Source organism: Bos javanicus, chromosome 19 (genome assembly GCF_032452875.1).
Source record: "Bos javanicus breed banteng chromosome 19, ARS-OSU_banteng_1.0, whole genome shotgun sequence".
Classification (NCBI taxonomy): domain Eukaryota; kingdom Metazoa; phylum Chordata; class Mammalia; order Artiodactyla; family Bovidae; genus Bos; species Bos javanicus.
In genome coordinates this window covers 43,612,902-43,633,166 of record NC_083886.1, presented here as the reverse complement: position 1 = coordinate 43,633,166, position 20,265 = coordinate 43,612,902, and the positions used below count along the sequence as shown (strand labels likewise).

Here is a 20,265-nt window from a genome sequence, read left to right as displayed (position 1 = left end):
TCGTTCTCTAATGGGTTTGAGGACCCCTCCCATGATTCATCCCAGAATGATCTCCCTGAGACCCCAAGGGTCATTCCGTCCCTGGACTTTGCATGACAGCGTACTATGTACAGAACCCCTGCATCCTGCCCGATGAAACCTGGAGAGGTCATAAAATCCCTAATCCAGGCAGAGTCTGGACTTGACCCCAGTCTCCTCATTCTCCACAGCTAGGCCTCCTCCCGGGATGGAGCCACAGCTGCTCTGTGGGCAACAAGGAGCCCAGGCTGCCTCGACTATCCCTACATCTTGCCCTCACCCACGCCTCCTCCACCTCCACAGTCTGCGATGGAGACATCTGGTCCCCACCCGTGTCTCCAGCAGGGAAGGGAGTGTTGGGGCCCGAGTCTTGTGACCTCATTCTGAGATCTGCTGTCCTAGTTAGCAGCTTCCCGAGAGGAGAGGGACACCAGAACCTTTCAGAGATGCTTGCGTACCATCTGGGTGCTAATTGGGAATGGGAACGTCCCTAGTTGAGGCCAGGGACAGCTATTCTGGGGCCACAGGATGGGGTGTGGGGGTGGAGAGGCCAGAGGGGGGATCAGGAAATTTCCCCAAATAGCCTGGCCAGCAGCCACATGTGGGAGCTAGGCCCGGGGGAGGGGGGCCACACAGCCCAGCTGGGCAGGGGGGAGCAGGCAGCTGGCCAGTTGACACATGGTCTTGAACCTCAAGCTGGGCAAGGGGCAGAAATGAAGAAGAACTGGTACCGTCTCCTTTTTTCTGCTAAAATGGACTTCTCTGGAACTTGTGGTGGAAGACTATGTCCCTGCCCTGTCTCTTTAACTTTCCCACGGGCCTTTGTAAGCCCTAACCCATCCCCCAGCCCCTCAATCAGGTGACACTGATTTATTCATTCATTCAACAAATATTTATTGGGACTTCCCTGGTGGTCTAGTGGTTAAGACTCCACACTTCCATTGCAGCAGGGCACAGATTTGATCCCTGGTTGGGGAACTGAGATCCCGCAAGCCACATGGCACAGCCAAAAAAACAAACAAAAACCTCACAAATATTTATTGAGCACCTACCATGGGTTGTATTTTCCAGGTCCTGCCCTGGGAATTCAAAGAGGAATAAGACGAGGGGTAGGGGAGCAGGGATAAGAGAGCATACAGGGAGGCAGGCAGGGCATCGACCTTAAAGAAGGGGAGGAGGGAAGGCCTCTCCTGGTATTTCAGCATCTTGCTCCGGTAAGAGAAAGAGCCATTGTGGCTGTAGCAAAGTATCATAGCAAGGCAGGGAGGGGCACAAAAACAGATCCAAGGGGCAGGGGATATTTTGACCTGGACATTTTGACCCCAAGGATGTTTTGAATGCAAACATTTGAAACCAAAACATACCAACACTGAACACTTCTTCAGAAAGTGCTTTCCCATTTGAACTCTGTTCATCCAATTTAATTCCTTCATCAGATTTTTCCATTTTTTTCCCTCTATGGTACAAACAAAATTTCCTTTTTTTTTTTTCATTCTATTTTAACTTTATTGAAATTATTTTCACCGGCATCAATTCTGTATAGATTTTGCGGCCAAGAATTGATGCACTGATCAATTTCACAATGATTAAAGGCCCCCGACCCTGCTCTCCACCATTGTGTGAGTGATTGGGTAACTCCTCCAATTTTGGAAGATATGAATGTAAATGGAGATTTGTGTTCAAGATTGGATTCTTGTGTCCACTTTAGCCAACAACAAATTTTCTTGTATCTGGTTCTAGCTATTACCAGTGTTACTTGTACCAGCCAAAGTTTTAGTTGGAGAGTTGCGTTTATATCTCAGTTAATCTGTGGGCAGGATCATGGATTGCAGAGAAGAAGGGTTTTGGGGAGGTGGGTAGGAGCCAGATTTCCTAAAGTAAGAGAAGCCCTTGGGGGTTTTAGGCAGGAGAGTGACATGTTCAGATTTGCGTTTTAAAAAGTCTCCTCTAGGGAATTCCCTGGTGGCCCAGTGGTTAGGACTGGGCTGTTTCACTGCTGAGGCCCAGGTTCAATCTCTGGTCAGGGAACTAAGATCCCGCAAGATGCATGGTGCTACCAATCAATCAATCAAGTAAAAAAGCTCCTCTGGCCACGTGGAGAACAGACTGGGAGGGCAGTGGAGGCAGGGAGGCTGATGAGGAGGCTGTTGTGCCAATCCAGGTGGTAAAGAGAAGTAAACAGCTTGAAGGCAGGTTCAGTTCAGTTCAGTTCAGTTCAGCCACTCAGTCGTGTCCGACTCTTTGCGACCCCATGAATCGCAGCACGCCAGGCCTCCTTGTCCATCACCAACTCCTGGAGTTCACTCAAACTCACATCCATCGAGTCGATGATGCCATCCAGCCATCTCATCCTCTGTTGTCTCCTTTTCCTCCTGCCCCCAATCCCTCCCAGCATCAGAGTCTTTTCCAATGAGTCAACTCTTTGCATGAGGTCGCCAAAGTACTGGAGTTTCAGCTTTAGCATCATTCCTTCCAAAGAATACCCAGGGCTGATCTCCTTTAAAATGGACTGGTTGGATCTCCTTGCAGTCCAAGGGACTCTCAAGAGTCTTTTCCAACACCACAGTTCAAAAGCATCAATTCTTCGGCGCTCAGCTTTCTTCACAGTCCAACTCTGACATCCATACATGACCACTGGAAAAACCATAGCCTTGACTAGATGGACCTTTGTTGGCAAAGTAATGTTTCTGCTTTTCAATATGCTATCTAGGTTGGTCATAGGGAGATAGAAAGACAGGGTAATCCCATCTTGCTTCCTGGATCCCAGCACAACCCTCCCCACTCCCTCAGAATGTTCTCCATGTCATGTCTCACACCTCAGCTCCTGCCCTTGCTTCCTCTGAGGTTCCAGATACCCCAGAGTTCGGCCACTTGAAGTTTGCGCAGGGTGGAGACCAAGAACTGGGGTGTTTTCCTTGGGGCTCTCTCCCAGTCTGTCTCCTGGCCGAATGTGGTGAGGGAGGGTCAGGGATGCCCTGCTGAGGTTGGGGTTCGTGGCTGGAGCAGCCAGGGAGACCACAGACTTGGCCATGAAACGGACCCAGACACAAGGCACTTGTCTGATCCGTGGCTCTGAGCTCTGGGTGTGACCCTGGGCAGGGGTATAAAGGGGCCTCTGTCAGTGCGGGGCACAGAGCCCACCTGGGCCAGGCCAGGCGCTGGAGGAGTGAGGAGGTGGGCTTTGGGGTGTTTGAAAAGAGAAAGCTTGAAATAACTGACCTGAGGTTTGGGTGTCATCTGGGGCAAGTCACTTCCTGTCCTTAACCTGTCTGCTCACCTGTAAAATAGAATGTGAATCCCAGCCTCCCAGAACTAGCTGCATTGTCAGGACTGATTTTGTTGACGAAAACCTCACCTTCCTGGAATCATGTATTTTCAAATATTATTTAACAAGCACACATACTGATCACCAGGTACCTGTTTCCTAAATACTGTAAAAACGTTGACTCATTTAATCCCTGTAAGATCCTATTTTATCCTTGAATCTGCCTTCAATGTGAGAAGAGCAATCCTTGGGTCGGGAAGATACCCTGTAGAAGGCCATGGCTACCCACTCTAGTATTCTTGCTGGAGAATTGTCCATGGAGAATTCCATAGACGGAGGAGCCTGGCAGACTACAGTCCATGGGGTTGAAAAGAGTCAGACACAACTGAGTGACTAACACTACAGATGGGGAAACTGTGGCACAGAGGTGGCCAAGGCCACGCAGTTGGGAAGTGGCAGGAGGAGGACTTGAACCCAGTGTGGGGATATACCTATACTATGCTGTTTCCCTACAGGAAGGGGTGAGCATCCCTTAGGCCAGGGAGCCCAAGCACAGGGTGGGGGACCTGATTCTTCATCAGGAATGGAAAGGGATTCAGGAACACCTCTGCCTTGAGGAGCATAACCACGCAATGTCTCCCCTCCCAGGGCCTGGCCCCTAGGACAGGGATATGAGTGACCAGAGACCCAGGACAGAAAAAGAGGGTGGAACAGGGAGTTACAGGAGCAGGTCACAACCCTGCCACCTTTGGCCCAGTTGTGGGAGCAGCTGTGACCAGCAGAGGCTGGGGTAGGTTTGGTGTGCCTTCAGCTAGGGCTAGTCATTCCTGTGGGGTGCCAGACTTGGAGCCACGTGGTTGGAGGAAGGCCAGGGTCTGGCTGGACATAAAGCATGGACATGTAACAGAATGGAGTAGGGGGCTTCCGCCGAGGGGCTGAGAATGCTGGAGAAACAGAGCCCAAGTCCACAGCGTCAGGACTTTCGGTCTTCATGGAAAGCCTTTGAGCATGCGCAGAACCTGACAAAAAAGGAGGCGGGGCTTACCAGGCTGGGGTCAAAGAGGCCGGTAGCTTACATCCTAAGCAGCACGTGGTCCTTGGATGTGGAGAGCTGTGAGTGCCAAGCTCTGAGCTGGTACTTGCTCTTCCAGATGCATCTCTAGGCCTGTCTGCTCTTCGGAATTACCTGGATGCTTGTTAAAAAGTCAGACACCGAGCCTCACTCCAGATTCTGAATCTGAATTCCTGGGATGAGGGCCCAGCCCAAGATGCCTAATGAGCTCCGTGGTGATGCTCAGGTAGCCAGGCACTTGGAAAAACCGCCGGGCGATGGGTCCTCGCCCTTGGCTGCGCATCAGAATCACCGGGGAAGAATTGAAAATTCCTGGTGCCCAGGCTGCAACCTGGACTAATTCCATCAGAATCTCTGGGGAGGAGTCCCATCATTTTCAAAGCTGCCCAGGTGATTCCAGTGAGGGGCCATAGTTATCTTCGAGCAGCCCTGACCCTCATCTCAGGCAGCTCTGGCCTGAATTGTGCCATCCTCAGAGAGTCCTTTCCTGGCCACTTGTTCTCCCTGACTTTGTGTGTTTATCCACTTATTGACTTGACCATCCTCCTAGATTGCAAGCTTCATGAGGGCCCCTTAAGACTTCTGTTCATTGCTGCATCCCCTAGGCATAGAATGGAGGGCCTAGCATATAGAAGGTGTTCAATGGGTGTTTATTGAGTGAATTTATCGAGTCCCTCCTCTGTGCCAGGCCCAAAAGGAGATACTCTCCAAATATCATCTCAATTTTCCCAACAAATCCATAAGATAGATACTTTTGTACCCATTTTACAGATCAGAGAGGCAAAGCGACTTGCCCAAGGTCTGACGGCTCCAGAACCCAGGCTCTGTCCTGGGCCCTGAACTGCCTCCCAGCCAAGGGCTTTGGGCAGCCCCTGCTGTGGGAAGCAGCCTGACAGCCTGGAGGCTGAACAGAGGGCCTGGGGGACCTGGGGCATGTTGACTCAGCCCATCCCCAGGGCGTTTCTTGGAAGCTCTCTGCTGGTTTTGAAAGGCCTCCTTCATGGCCTGCAACGGCCACGTGCTTCCACCCACCTGACTGATTTGAGAGAAGGACTCCTTGATGCGGTTCGGCAGCTGCTCCATGCCAGCAAGATGGACCATGGCCATCCCACCATCTCTCTCAGCCAGTGCGCTCAGAGGCTCTCCCCTCCCTCCTGCCCTAGGTGACCCCAGATTCTCAGGGTCATTCTCAGTGCCCCCCTGCCTTCATTCTTCCTAGGTTAGCATGTGTTAGGTTCAGTTACTTATCCTGAGGAAGAGGGGAAGACCTCAAGGCCCAGGAAGGTGGGAGAATTCTGCTGGACAAACTAACCAAAGAAAAGCATCAGGAAACGAAGGGTGGGTTGGGGAAACTCAAAGATCTAAATTTCCTTAGGGTTGATCCTGGCTGGTAGTCAGGGCCTCTCCCGGCCTCTTCTGAATGCAGCTCTTTAAGTAGGAAGGAGGTTAGCCAAGGTCCCAGTGAGGACCCCTGGGCCCTCAGCCATTCCTTCTCTTCCATGGGGCAGTATGAGCAAGTCCCCCCAGTAAGCTGACTGCCTTCTAGCCTGCTGCTGTTGTGATGAATATTCTGGGGAGGGGGCCACCCCTGCTGTGGGACACCCCAGTCCCCAGCCTCCTCTCCTCCTGCTCCAGCCTCTCCTACACGACCCAGGCAGCTTTGCCCAGCTGGATGAAGAGGTTGAAATAATTTCTGTTGCGTTGGCAACAAACACAAGTTGGCTATAACTCTGGACTAGGGAAGACTGGGGATGGGCTGGCAGCCTTGAGCGGCAGGATGATGGGCAGGAGGGGAGGGGTCTGTCTGGATATGCAGATGGGCACTATGTGTGGGAGAGGAGATTATTTGTGAGGTTTCAGGGGTTCCACCTAGGCCCGTTTGTCTTTCCTCTCTTTTCGCCCCATTAGTTTCCATTGCACAGCTGTGGGGAAGTTGCTTCTGCAGTCTTACCACTGTCCCTCCTGCTTTAACTAACAATGTCATCCCCTCACGTCATAATGGCTCTTTATAGTCTGCAAGGTGTTTTCTATTTGTTATCTTATTTAATCTTCTCAGCTGTCAGCCTTGGGTTAGGGGAGTTATTATTAGTTATTGTTAGCCCCATTTCATAGATAAGGAAACTGAGATGTGGGGAAAATGGCCATGTTCCCAGTCACAGGTCAGTAAGGGGCAGAGTTATATGTAAGTGCTTGTTTGCCTGATTACAAGTTACTCTGGTTTTCACGAGGCCCCCCCTCCCCAAATTACTCTCACAGACACACACATACCCTTTACCCCCAGCTCCTCACTCTTCCATGTCACCACAATTCAGAAGCAGCCCAGGCCTGAAAAGGTCATGGTGTCCATCCCCCTGCCTCTAGGCCGGTGCAGTGGAGCCTCCATGGGGCCCATATCTGGAGCTCATCCAGCCATGGTCCAGGAGAGGGTGATGGTGGCAAAGGCGGGGGAGTCGAGGGTGTCAGCTGCTGCTGCTGCTTTTTGAGCAAAGACTTTTAAAGGTTAATGTGATAATCTCATCCTGATTACTGCAAACTGAGGACCTCATGCTCATCCAAGAATCTATTACTAGTCATGCAGGAGGGGCGGGGAGACTGCGTGGGGCCCACCCCGCCTCCCCACCGCCATCCTCACACATGTTGAGGGGGGCTGAGCCTTTCAGTTTTATGTTTTGTTTTTAGTGGAAAGAGGTATTTCTAGATGGTGGTAAGGATGCTTTGGGTCTCCCTACTTCAAGACCTGGACCAAGGGATCCCAATCCTTCCCTTTTACGTCTAAGTTACTGTTCTAGGAGGGGCTGCTGGTGGGTCTGGATGCAAGGCCAGAGATCACAGAAAATCAGGGACCTGGGAGGTCATCACACCCCCCACCCCATCTTCCCTGCTGGGCAACCAAGGCCTGTTGCTGTTGTCCCACATCACGCCTGCCCAGAAGTAAACCAATTAGCACCGTGTCTGGTTCTGTGTTCCCAGCGCCTGTCTCATTATTTGGGGATTTATGTCTCGGTCACCGTGAAGGACGACTGTCCCGGTTTCCACTGGGGGGAGCCCGGCCAGCCATAGAGCTCAGCGGGCAGCAGGAGGTGGTGCTGTCCTGCTTGGGGGCAGGATGGGGATTTAATTTCAGGGGGATTTGCAAGCAGTGGGGAGCCGCTCTGGGCACATGGTGGCTTCGGGCTATTTTAGGAGGCAAAAGGCTGGCCCTGTGGGGGGAGGGCTCTTAGCCTTTAGCGATTCTGCCCTTTCAGTGGGAATGGAGAGGACTTGGGATGGAGGAGGCAAGCCCACCTGAGGTTGGGGCTTCTCCCACCTTCCTGAAACTCAGGACCCCAGAATGAGTCTGTACTTCCAACCCCAGGTGGGGCAGTGAGCAGAACATAAGCTGCTGACTAGATAGGGGTCTTTGGCTCCTCTCCTGAGCCCCTCTGTTGTAGGCTTTCTAACTGAGGTCCTTGGTTTTATTAGAAGGAACAATTAATATAACCGTCTCACACCTTTGTGATAGGAATTATATTTACCGAACGCTTAGGGAAGGCCCCATGGCACACGGAAAAGGGCACAAGCTTAAGGCCAGACACACCCGGCTCCGTTCTGTATGGGTCACTTCCAAGCTGGTAATGTGGGTTATGTAAGTCCTTTCACCTCTCTGAGCCCCAGTGCCCTGTCTCTAAAGCGAGGACCATAACGCCTCATTAATGACGCCTGTCTTATTAACTGGGCACAAACTATGTCAGGCACACTGCAGGGATGATCTCTCATCACCCTCTGCCATGTTATGATGTGTTAATTGTCCTGTTTTACAAATAAGGAAATGAAGCTCAGAGAGGGAAAGTAACTTGCCTCAGCCCACACAGCCAGAGCAAGGAACCCGATCCATTTTCTGTGTCCACAGTGAGGGTTGGTTCATTCCTTAAATCCAGCAATAGGTATTGGTTATCTTTGATATGCCGGCACTGTTCTAGGGCTGGGGATTCATCACAGACAAAACAGAGGAAATGGAGGGACTTCCCTGGTGGTCCAGTGGCTAAGACTCTGCACTCCCAGTGCAGGGGCCAGGGTTCGATCCCTGGTCAGGGAACTAGATCCCGTATGCCACAACTAAAAGTTCCCACGTGCCACAATGAAGATAGAAGATTCTATGTGCCACCCCCCACCAACCAAGCAGCCAAATAATAAATATTTTTTTAAAATACAGAGGAAGAGGAGATAAGGGGATGAGACTGAGCAGCAGGGAGAACTGAGTCGGCCAGCTAGAGACACAGTGGCTTTATTTAGACTGAGAATTATTTTCTGATGGCGGTGTCGGGGGAAGGTGACAACTAGGGGACAGAACCCCTCCTTGGAAGATGCTAGGTGGGAAAGGGAGCACCAGCACCCCAGCAGCCCCAGCTGTCAGGACTAGGAAAAGGGTTTCTGTGTTGTCTTCCTCCTCACCCCACATTTATAGGAAAAAAGTCTGGGTGTGTTGGGATAAGGCACCATGAGATAGAGGGAAGAAGGCCTAGTGTATAGAGTCAACCAGATGGGGTTCGATTTCACCCCTTTCTAGCTGTGTGACCTGGGGCAGATAAACTAACCTCTCAGAACCTCCCTTTCCTTATCTTAAAAAAAAACTATTTATTTTTGGCTGTGCTGGATCTTCGTTCCTGCACACGAGGGTTTTTCTCTAGTTGTGACAAGCAGGGGCTACTCTTCGTTGCAGTGCATGGCCTTCTTACTGCTTGCGGAGCACAAACTCTAAGTGGGCAGGCCTCAGTAGCTGTGGCACATGGACCTAGTCGCTCCTCAGCATGTGGGATCCTCCCAGACCAGGGATCAAACCTGTGTTTCCTGCATTGGCAGATGGATTCTTTACCATTAGGCCGCTGGGGAAGCCCCCTTTTCTTATCTTTAAATTGGGGAGAGGAATGCTGACTTTTCAGGGCTATTTGGGAGGAGAAAATGGAAAGGCTCACAGCTAGGAGCTGTGTTGTGTGTGTGTGTGTGTGTGTGTGTGCAGGGTCGGAGTTTGGGGGCGTGTTATCCTGGTGTATCTAGGTGAAGCCACGTCTTTGTGGTGGCACTCAGCTGGCACCTGTGCTCCTGTTGAATGATTTCAACAGGCCGGGCAGAACAGGAAAGCCAGCAAGCCTAAACACAAGGTCCGGTGCTCACAGTGCTAGAGATCGCTCTCTGGGTGACGAGATGGGGAGGCTGAGCTCGCCAGCAATGACATGAAAATAAATGAGGGAGGTTTCATGGAGCCTCGGCTCTCTATAGAGCTGACTCAGAAGTGTAGAAAAGTTAACAGTGGGCAGCATTAATAGAGGACAGGATAGAGGGTTGGGGGAGGTGATTCCCTCCCTGGCTCTGTCCTAAGGAGGTCATTGAAAGCCTAAATATGTTTAAGAGGAATATGAGTGGGATCATAAAACCTCTGGAGACAAGTTTTTATTGAGTTGAGCGGTTCAAGTCACTTGGTCACCATGCAGGGTACTGAGCAGAAGGAAATGAATAAAGGCCCAGAACTAGCCCCCTCAGCACAGTGGTGTAGCCTGGGCAGGGTCTAGGGGACACAGTTCAATACAGCATGATAAATGCAGTGTTAGGGTCCCATACAAGATGCCCTAGGAGCATGTAGGAGGGGCTTCCTGGAGGAGGTGGCCATGTCAGGGGAAGAACAGCTGAGGGAAATGGGTCTCTTTCACTGAGCAGAGAGATCCCTGAAGAAGAGGCTGCCAGCCATGTTCAGCTGGCTGTGGAAGGTGGGGAGGGCTTTTTCTGCATTACCAGGGAGCAGATCTGGGCTTCCCTGGTGGCTCAGCAGGTTACGAATCCACCTGCAATGTGGGAGACCTGGGTTCGATCCCTGAGTTGGGAAGATCCCCTGGAGACGGGAACAACTACCTGCTCCAGCATTCTGGCCTGGAGAATTCCATGGACTGTATAGTCCATGGGGTCACAAAGAGTCAGGCATGACTGAGCAACTTTCACTGAACCACTAGGGAGCAGATCTAGAACCCGTGCTCAGGCATTACAGGGAAGCAACTCTCAGCTCCCATACTGATTGGCTTTCTGTTCTTGAGACCCTCCATCAACGGGACAGACCATCTCTAGAGGCAGTGAGTGCCCCGTCCTCAGCACGTTCAAGCAAAGGCCAGAAGCTAACTCATCAGGGACAAGTTACAAAAGGGACAGGATGACCTCTAAGATCCCTCCCAGGTCTGAGCAACTGCATGCAGTTTGCCATGGACAGACACAGGATGTGGACCGTGACAGAGGAGATGTGATCGGATCAAGTTAGAGGGTGGGTGTGCTGGGAGTGTGCTTGCCAGGGACTGTCACGTGACTGTCAGCTCCACTCTGCGCTTATTGGTTTTTGAGTGACCCCTTCACTGAGACATGTCACATACCATACAGTTTGCCCATTTTAAGTGGACACTTTAATGTGGCTTGACTCTTGGAGTGGGAATGAATTCATGCATTCATTCCACAACTCTTTACAGAGCATTTATAGAGCTTAGTGCTGATGCTTCCGATACCTGGAAAATAAAAGCCCTTTCCCCACAGGGGATACAGGTAAGTGACCAGGCAAAAGCATTGCATCTTGGGAGATGTGCTAAGAGGGAAAATAACCAGGGCCTGGGATAAAGAGTAACTGGGCTGGGGAAAGGGGGTTCCTGGGGAGGTGATAGTGGAGTTGAGGCCCAAGTGGCAAGGAAAAGGCCTTGTGAAGATCAGGGGAGAGTTCCAGGTGGAGGGAACAGCAGAGACCTCAAGACAGGAGTGAGTTGGTAGACGTGAGAACCAGGAAGCAGTGCCAGGAGCTAGCAAGTGAGACATCACCAGGGCTCCCCGTGGTCAGACCTCCTCTCTGGAAGGCCTGTTTCACATGAAGGCTGGCTGGAGCGTGAGGTGGGAAGAACAGCACTGGTCCATCTTCTTTAATACAAGAGCCATTCCTATCGCCTTTCCTTGAGACTCTCCAGTAATGGAATGATGTCAGGTGCTGTTAGGAGGTTATGCCATCAGCCCCTGCCTCCTGCCCTCCTCTGCTTGGCTTCATTCTCCTGTCTCATGCCCCAATGTGGGCCAGAGCCAGTGCACTGATTCCCTGGGAAGAATCAGAAATGATCCCCAGCCACATACACCGGTGATGTTTCCCCAACAGGCCCACTGATTTAATCCACTGACCTCTGGACAACCTGAAGTCTCCCATTTGCTCCTGACTTCATGTGTGACTTTGAGCCAGTTACTTAACATCCCCAATCTTTCATCTCCTGGTCTGTAAAATGAGGATCAAACCAGTCAGGGGCAAGTTGTTATGAGGATTAATGCCATCCCTCTTGGCACTCAGGAGGTACTCCATGAATGTCAGCTTCCTTTTTCTCCCTGAGCTTCCCCTCAAAAGAGGGACTGGTTTATAAAACGGTAGGGAAGGCTTCCCAGGTGGTGCTTGTGGTAAAGAACCCGCTTGCCAAAGCAAGAGACACCGGTTTGATCCCTGGGTCCCGAAGAGCCCCCTGGAGGGCATGGCAACCCACTCCAGTATTCTTGCCTGGAAAATTCCATGGACAGAGGAGCCTGGTGGGCTACAGTCTTAGGGTGGGAAAGAGTTTGACAGGACTGAAGGGACTTAGCATGCACAGGCAGGGAAGGTCCCAGCAGGCCAGTGCGGGGTGGCCAGTTTGGGGTCCCCTCCTCCCAACTCTGGGACCCTTTGGAAGGTGAGGGGCACTCAGGACTGGCCAGCCAGGGGTAGGGAGGCTACTCACCGATGGGTCCAGCCCTGCCGCCAGAAGAGCCCCTGCGTCTCCCCTCTTCTGCTGCCCGGGGAGCCCTAGCGCCAGGTCACTCTCCCGACCCGCTCGCCTGCGCTCCGCTCCGGGCGGCGCGGCTCCTGGCACCTGCTCCCCGTGGGCCGCCCAGGGGCGGGCTCCGGGGCCGCGGCGGCTGCCCCGGGACGCGCGGGCCCCGGACTCATCCGCCGCGCACCTCCGGGAGCCAGGAGCCGGGAGCCGCCGAGAATCCGGACCGGCGCGGGCGGCCGCGGACTACTGGATGCGGCCCCGCTCGGGTCGGAAGCGCCCTTCAGGTAGGCGCGGGCGCGGGCCGTGGGACCGCACTCCCGGCTCCCCATCCTGGACCGATGCGCCGCTGGGACTGAGCGCCCACGGGGGCCCGCGCGCGGGGTGGGGGTGTAGGCGGCTCCGTAGCGCTGGTGGCAGCAGCGAGGACCCTACCCTGCCTTGTGTTTTGGGAAAGTGGGCGACAAGAATCACGACTTAACCGGAAACCGAGGCTGGGAGGGGGGACAAGGGTGATGGCCAGAACTTTTAGTTCCCAGGAAGTAGGGGAAGGGAGGCTGGCGACCACAGGCCAGGGACAGCGAGACTCATCCCGAGAAGGGGACCATTCTCCGAAGACAGGGGGCTCAACCACAGAACCTACCTTTTTTGTCTAAGTTCTTTAGAGACTCCAAAAATCAACTCCCACCCCATCAGCCCCTGAGATAGAACAGAAGGGAAGGGCCGGGGGATGGGAGACCTATTGTCTTTTGGTGGGTGGGTGAATGCAGAGTACACTCATCCCCCCCACTCCCCCTCCCCCATCTCCATTATTCACAGTCGTTGGAGGCAGCCTTGCCTGCCCCTCCTCCTTCAAGCAGAATGCCTCCCCTTCTGTCAGGGTCAGAGGTAGAGGTTGGCCCTCCTGGCCTTTGTGGGAGGCAGGATTCCACCTCACCCCCGTCCCCCCCACAAAGCTCAAACCATCCCCGGATCTCTCAGCCCTTCTCTCTCTGGCTCGCACGCTCTTTCTCTCAGACTCATTCTCTCAGCCCCATGTGGAAGTGCTGACCCTGGGGCCATCATGATGGGGAGCCTGGTTTGGGGGAGCTAGTGTTCAGTCTTTTGGGGAGTTGGGCCGGGAGAGCAAGCAGTGGATGAGGCTGAACTGTGCCAGGGTCCTGGGCAGGGGGCTTGGTTGGGGGGGGGTCTCCTGTACAAATCAGGTTCCTAGGCCTTGCCTGGCAGCAGAGGTCGGAACAGGGGACACTGAGGCTAATCCCCCGCCCCCACCGTAGAGGCAGCTGTTCTGTGTTACCACTGTGGGCCCTTCAAGGAGGGATGCAGCTGAGATAACAAGAAAGACTTCCTTCCGGAGGGTGGCCAGAGGATCTTTCAGGGAGTATCAGTACCCAGAAGAGGCAGCCCTTATCTCTGCGGTGTCCAGGGGAAGGAGGCCCTCTGGGACTCCCAGCCAATAGCAGGTGAGGATAGCCTGGGGGGATGGTGACCTCACCTCTGGACCATTGCTCTCCGTCACCTCTCATGCCCTCTCTCTTGCTTCCTTGGAGCTGGAGTGTTGACTTTCAACACCACTTAGCCAGCTCACTCCTGAAAACCCCAGCACCCAGCCGTCCCCAGGGAAAGGTGACAGGCTACATCCCTCATCACTTTGGATGGGACAACAGACACGGCTGCCTTGGTTTGTCCAGTGGGTGTCTCCCACCCCCACCCACAGCAGCAGACACCTGGACCAGTTGTGGCCCAGCCCCAGGGCCTCCTGCCTGGCAAAGTAGGGATGTGTGGGCTGGGGGTGGGCATGGCTGCCCCAACTCGGCCCATCCCACTCCTCTAGGTGGGAGTCTCTGACTCCTTTGGGGAGTCTTGGGTGTGACCGTGGGTGACCCCAGCTCTCTAGGCCATCCCCTGGGGGTGCCGCTCTGTGGGGGCCGCACAGTGAACACCCTGCAAGGTGTCAGCCTTGGGAGATGGAGTGCTTGGTGGTGGCTCCTTGGGGACCTGTGGGGGGCAGCCAGGCCCAGGAGGACTCACACTCCACAGGACAAGAACAGACGATGCCTGTCTTCTTCCAGACACAACCCCATACTCCCGCCTGTGACCCTGTGAGTGATGGGATGGGAGCCGTCGGGCTGTGCACCCCTTCCCCCTGAATCATAGGATGAGGCCTGTGTTTCAGTTGTGAGCCTCAGTTTCCTCATCTGTAGAGCCTCAAGGGATTGCTCTGAGGGTTAACAGAGGTGATGTCTGTCCAGTGCCCGAAAGGCAATGGGCACTCGCCACAGGGCAGTTCTTTCTCTGTCCCCACCCCGCCTTCCTCTGGCCGCTGAAACAGACAAATACAGCTTGGTGTCCCCCCACCACCCCAACCTTAGAGGCAGCTGCTCCCTGTGGCCACTACAGCACCGCCTGCAAGGGACCTAAGAGATTAGCCCAGCCCAACCCCCTCTCTTTAAAGACAGGGAACTGAAGCCCAGAGGGGCAGGACTGGCCCGACTTTGGCCAGCCAACCAGGCTACCTTCTCAGAGGCAGGGCTGGGGACCTGGCTTGGGGAGGCGAAGGGTAGATATTGGCAGACCTGGGGGAAAATACCAAAGTGTAATTGGGCTCATTAAGGATTAGGTGAGGGAGCCCTTCATGCCCTGCCAAAGGCTGCGGACAGGCCTGGAACCCTCCTCTCCTGTTAACCCTTTGGCAAAGACAGGTCTTCCCCAAGAACCCCCTTCCGCAGGATGCAACAGCTCCCCGCTCTGCACTCACGGCCTCCGAATTTCTTTCTCTCTGGCCATCTTTGGGTAGTGCAGTGCCCAAGGATGCCACTGACACCTGGGCCCCGAAGTCCACTGTCACCCAGCAAGAAGGGGTGGAAACGGGCTCTGGAGCCATACCTGAGTGCTCCCTTCCCCCAAGCCCCCTCTACCTCTGCGAGGACAGACACACAGACAGCAACCTCGTGTGTGTGCTAAGTCGTGTCTGACTCTTTGAGACCCAATGGGCCATAGCCCTCCAGGGTCCAGGCAAGAATACTGGAGTGGGTAGCCATTCCCTTCTCCAGGGGATCTTCCTGACCCAGGGATTGAACCTGGCAGGCAGGTTCTTTACCACTAGCGCCACTGGGAAGACAGCCACTTTGGTCTCCATCAACTCTCCTGTGCTGGCATGAGCCTGCCTTCAAGTGGGTGGCTCCCTCCCTGGTCCAACCGCCCCCTCCCTGATGCAGGAAGGTGAGAACAGAGGGAACTTTATCCTCTTCCTGTGTAAATTACAGACAGACACCTGGGCACACCCATGCTCTTTTTCTCTGCTTTCACCAGGTCTTTTCCTGAATTAAGTCCAGTTCTTCCCCTGTCTTCATACCCTCTCTTCCTAGCCTCTCTGGCTCTGGCCTCCCCACTCCCTGCCCAGGGGGTTGGCATCTCCCTGCCTGGCATTTGGGACAGTAAGGGCTGGGCAGCCCTGAGCCTCCCCAGGAGCCCTTCTTTGCATCCGTAGTCCCCCTCCCCACCCAGCAGTTCAAACCAGGGCATAACAGGCTTTAAAGTAAGAAAGAATGTGAAGTCGCTCAGTCATATCTGACTGATTCTTTGCAACCCCATGGTCTGTAGCCTACCAGGCTCCTCTGTCCATGGAATTTTCCAGGCAAGAGTTCTGAAGTGGGTTGCCATTTCCTTCTTCAGGGGATCTTCCCTACCCAGGGATCGAACCTGGGCCCCCTGCATTGGGAGTTCAGAATGTTAGCCGCTGGACCACCAAGGAAGTCCCCCAGAAGCAGCTCTTACACTGTCTGTCTATGTACTTTGAAGCAAGTCCTCTCCCCTGCTCTGGGACTCAACTTCCTCTTCTGTTAAAGAGAGCATGTCCTGTCCAAATGTGGGTCCAGTGAGGGTGAGTCATGCTGGTTCTGAATAGAAGCCAGCACAGGGTGTGCTGACCTCTTAATGCTCACAGCAGGGGTTAGATCGACATGTGTGTGTGATAAAAACTGCCCACCCCTCCACATTTCTGGCTAGGAGCCGTGGCTTAGCTGGAGTGGTGGAGCTCCCGAGAGGACAGCTGGGAAGCTTGTGTTAGGCAGGGCAGGCTGCAGCAGGCCCAGCAACCTGGCTGGTGGGTACACAATTAGCCCCGGAATCCAGGCGGGCCCTGTGAGCCCAGAGGCTGTATATCATGGGGGTTTAATCAGCCCCATGGCAGATATTTGTCTGCTCTCTTGGACTGTGTTCTGGGCCTGCCTGTCATAAACTGCACTGAGATTTCAAAATACCACTGTCTCCCTGCTGCTGGGGCAGCCTGCTCTCCTGGGCAAGGCCAGGAAAATCTCACTCTCCTGAAGACTCTTCCCCCTGGCTGATTGGACCACCCCGACCCCCATACTCGTACCTGGTACTCTTTTCCTGGTCTACTTTCCTTCTGAGAGAGCAGGGGAAGACTTTAAAGGCAGGAGAATAGCTGTGATGACCTCCATTTAGAGGTGAGAGGATGTAGAATCTTACAAGGTGATGGAGTGACTTTCCCGTGTGCCCTCTGTGGGCAGAGCTGTCCCCTGGACTCTGGACATGATGCCCAGGAGTTTGTTATGGCTCAGAGGGGCAACCTAGTTGCCTCAGAAGTGTGGAGGAGTGGAGTCTACCCTCCTGGGTCGGAGTTCTACCTCTTGACGCTAGCAGCGCTATCTGGAGGCTATCTCTGGTACTGCAGCCCAACCAAACCTGCTGTAGAAGCAGCCCCTCCTACCGCCTTGGTTTTCGCTTGGGGTCCTCCCTTGAGCATGTGCAGTGCTGTGCTCAGTCGTGGCCAGCTCTTTGCGACCCCATGGACTGTAGATGACCAGGCTCCTCTGTCCATGGGCTTCTCTAGGCAAGAATACTTGCCTGGAGTGGGTCGTCTTCTCCTCCTCCAGGGGATCTTCCCGACCCACGGATTGAACCTGTGCCTCTCTGTCTCCTGCATTGGCAGACGGGTTCTTTACTACTTGTGCCACTTGGGAACTCTGTGCATGATTGTGTCCACATTTCCTCCTTTTATAAGAACACCAGTCATATGGGGTTAGGGGCCCACCCTAACTCCACCTTAACCTAGCTAATAGCATTTGCAATGACCTTATTTCCAAATAAGGCTGCATTTCCTATTCTGAACTGCTGGAGATTAGGATTTCAACATACGACTTTGAGGTGGGGACAGATGTTCAGTGACAGTCTCATTCCATGAGCTGGGCACAATGACACCCACACCATGACTCAGCTATACTGTGACATGAAACAGAGTGACACAGATTCGCCTCAACAGACAACAGGGTAACGGAGACATTCACAGTGACCCAGGTACACCGTGATAGACACGTAGGGTGACAAAGGGACTGCATTCACAAGCTGCAAAACAGACACATCCCAGATCAAAAAGAACCGATGTTTATAGGACCCTGAGGGGTACTTTACAGAGAGCAGCTCGTCTAATCCTCACAGTGTGCGTGACTTGGAAACTGCTCATCACCCCATTTTACAGATATACAAATGAGAGGACTGAGGCTCCGGTCACACAGCCAGGAAGTGACAGAGCTGAGATTCAAAACCAGGTAGGAGTCAATACAGAGCTAGTGCTCTTAATTGCTGTGCCACTCTGGTCCATTCACTCACAGTCCCCACACACGTAATGACGGCCGATTTTGTGGGCACATGCCCACAGGAGTGACAAGCAGTTTACTGAGAGCAGGGGGTGGGGTCTAGGGACTACAGGCAAGGTTCTTGGCTGTGAACTTGAGAAATGAATTTGCTTTGTTCGGAAGTGGGCTCCACCACTAGGCGTGTAGCCTTATGGGAATGTTACGGCATCACTTGACTTCACTGGGTCTAATTTGCAAAATGAACACAAATCTAAAGACACAGGAAATGACTTTTAAGAGGATGTATTAGTTTGCTCAGGGCTTCCCAGGTGGCGCTAGTTGCAAAGAACCCTCCTGCCAATGCAGGAGATGTAAGAGACACAGGTTCAGTGCCTGGGTAGGGAAGATCCCCTGGAGGAGGGCATGGCAACCCACTCCAGTATCCTCGCCTGGAGCATCCCATGGACAGAGGAGCCTGGCGGGCTACGGTTCATGAGCTTATAAAGAGTTGGACACAATTAGCAACTTAGCACAGCACAGCAGCACATTAGTTTGCTCAGGCTGCCATAACAAAGAACCACAGACTTAGTGGCTTAAACACCAACTATTTATTTTCTCCCAATTCTGGAGGATAGAGGTTTGGATTCAAAGGTGTAGGGTTGGTTTCTTCTGAGGCCTTGTTCCTTTGCTTGCAGACTGCCATCTTTTTCCTGGGTCTTCCCACGGTCTTCTCTCTGTAACTGTGTCCAAATTTCCTTTTTTTTGGCTGCCCCATGAAGCTCGTGGAATCTTAGTTCCCGATCAAGTATCGAACGCACGTCCTTGGCCATGAGCGTGCAGAGTCCTAACCACTGGACCAACAGGGAATTTTTGAAATTTCCTCTTCTTAGAAGAGCACCAGTCATGTTGAATTAGGGACCACCCTAATGACCTCATCTGAACTTGATTACCTCTTTAAAGATCCTCTCTCCAAATACAATCACATTCTGAGGTACCAGGAATTAGGACTTCAAGTCATGAACTTGTGGGGAGAGAGGATGGGGTCACTGGGCACAATTCTGCCCATATAAAAGAAATGGGCTCAGTCATCCTCACTCAGGCCCGAGCCATGGAACAGCCCCAGTCTGGGGGAGAGACACAGTTCCTGACCTCAGGAATCCTCTGTCCTGGTGGGGGAGACACAGGCCTTGCCCTCAGGAAGCCCCCAGCTAAAGCAGGGGCAGGAAATGTGCACACAGATTCTGGAAGGAAGTGAAAATCAACCCAGTTCAGTCTGAGGAAGGTCATGGGGCAGAACAGAGCCCATTAGAGGCAGAGAAGTCTGGTCGGAAAGCTTCAGAAAAGGGAGTCAGAAAGGAGAAGGGGAGGGGCCTGGAGGGGTGGTGTGCATGCTCCGCAGGGCCCAGGGGTGTGTGTGCGTGTGTGTGTGAAGGGGCTGTGTTTAGCAACCCAGGCAGCAGGGCCCAGATTTCCACTGAAAACACCAACTGTTGCCATAGGCCGAGTGGCCAACACAGCAGGGGGTATCGGGAGCCACGTGGAGAGGGGTGGGGATGGCTTCACATGCTGTCACTCTGTCACCGTGTGTGAATGTCACTGGCGCTGGGCACTGGGAGGCTGGGTTTCTGTAGTCCCTTCTCTGGCCCAGCGGCTTCTTCGTCTCCAGCAGGTACCACAGGCCTGCCTGTCCCAGGATTGTCCATGTCTGGCCTGTGGCAGGGGCTGAGAACAGGGCTCCAGGGTCCCCCACATGTGACTCTATCAGCCTCCCTGCTGCCTCTCCCTCAATTCTCTGAGGCCCAGTCTCCCTCTGAGTGCTTTACTCTGAGTCCCTAAGCATCAGGCTCCCAGTGTGTGGCCATTTCTTTTAAATCTTAAAAATATATATATTTTTAAAATTATTTATCTGACTACAACAGGTCTTAGTTGCAGCATGAGGGATCTAGTTCTCTGACCAGGATTGAACCCAGGCCTCCCACATTGGGAGTGCAGAATCTTGGCCACTCGATCACCAGGGATGTCCCAGTGTGAAGCCATTTCTGATACTCTTCCAGATATTCCTGCATTTCACTGCTGCTTTGTCTGAAGTAGCCCCCATCCTGCTCCCTTTGGCCTTTCTTGGGCTGGGGCTTTCAGAAGGAAGGCCCCGGGGAGGTCCAGCTGGGGCAAAGGGCACAGTCAACTCTGGGTTCCGAAGCCCTCTTGCTCCTTCTGTGTGTTCACCGCACTCACCTTTGTTTACCTGCCTCTCTCTCTCCCCAGGTATGAAGCGGCCACTGAGCCCATCTCCCGCTGGTGAGAAGGAGCCCCCGGTATGTGAAGCTGCTGAGTGCCCCCCTCGGCCCCCAGAAGCACCTAAGCCCAAGCGGGAAAGAAAACGGCCCTCGTACACCCTCTGTGACGTGTGTAACATCCAGCTGAACTCAGCAGCCCAGGCCCAGGTGCACTGCGGAGGGCGGGCCCACCAGAGGCGCCTTCGGCAGCTCAGCCTAGAAAAGACAACCCCGGGGCCAGGTCAGTCGGGAGGGG

At 53.5% G+C, this 20,265-nt stretch overlaps 1 protein-coding gene across 6 annotated transcripts in view; it reads left to right on the top strand.

Moving 5' to 3' along the window:
* LOC133232436 (uncharacterized protein C17orf113) overlaps positions 1-20,265 on the top strand; it is a 58,812-nt gene that overhangs the window by 5,365 nt on the left and 33,182 nt on the right. For 2 of the 6 annotated variants that reach the window (XM_061391811.1, XM_061391810.1), the window contains exons 1-2: positions 12,302-12,426; positions 19,999-20,250. In XM_061391811.1, coding sequence (XP_061247795.1) covers positions 12,393-12,426; positions 19,999-20,250 — 286 coding nt within the window. In that variant the 5' untranslated portion in view covers positions 12,302-12,392. Of the gene's footprint in view, positions 1-12,301; positions 12,427-19,998; positions 20,251-20,265 lie in introns of those variants that run through there. The other 4 variants (XM_061391814.1, XM_061391813.1, XM_061391812.1 and 1 more) reach the window with 3 other exon arrangements.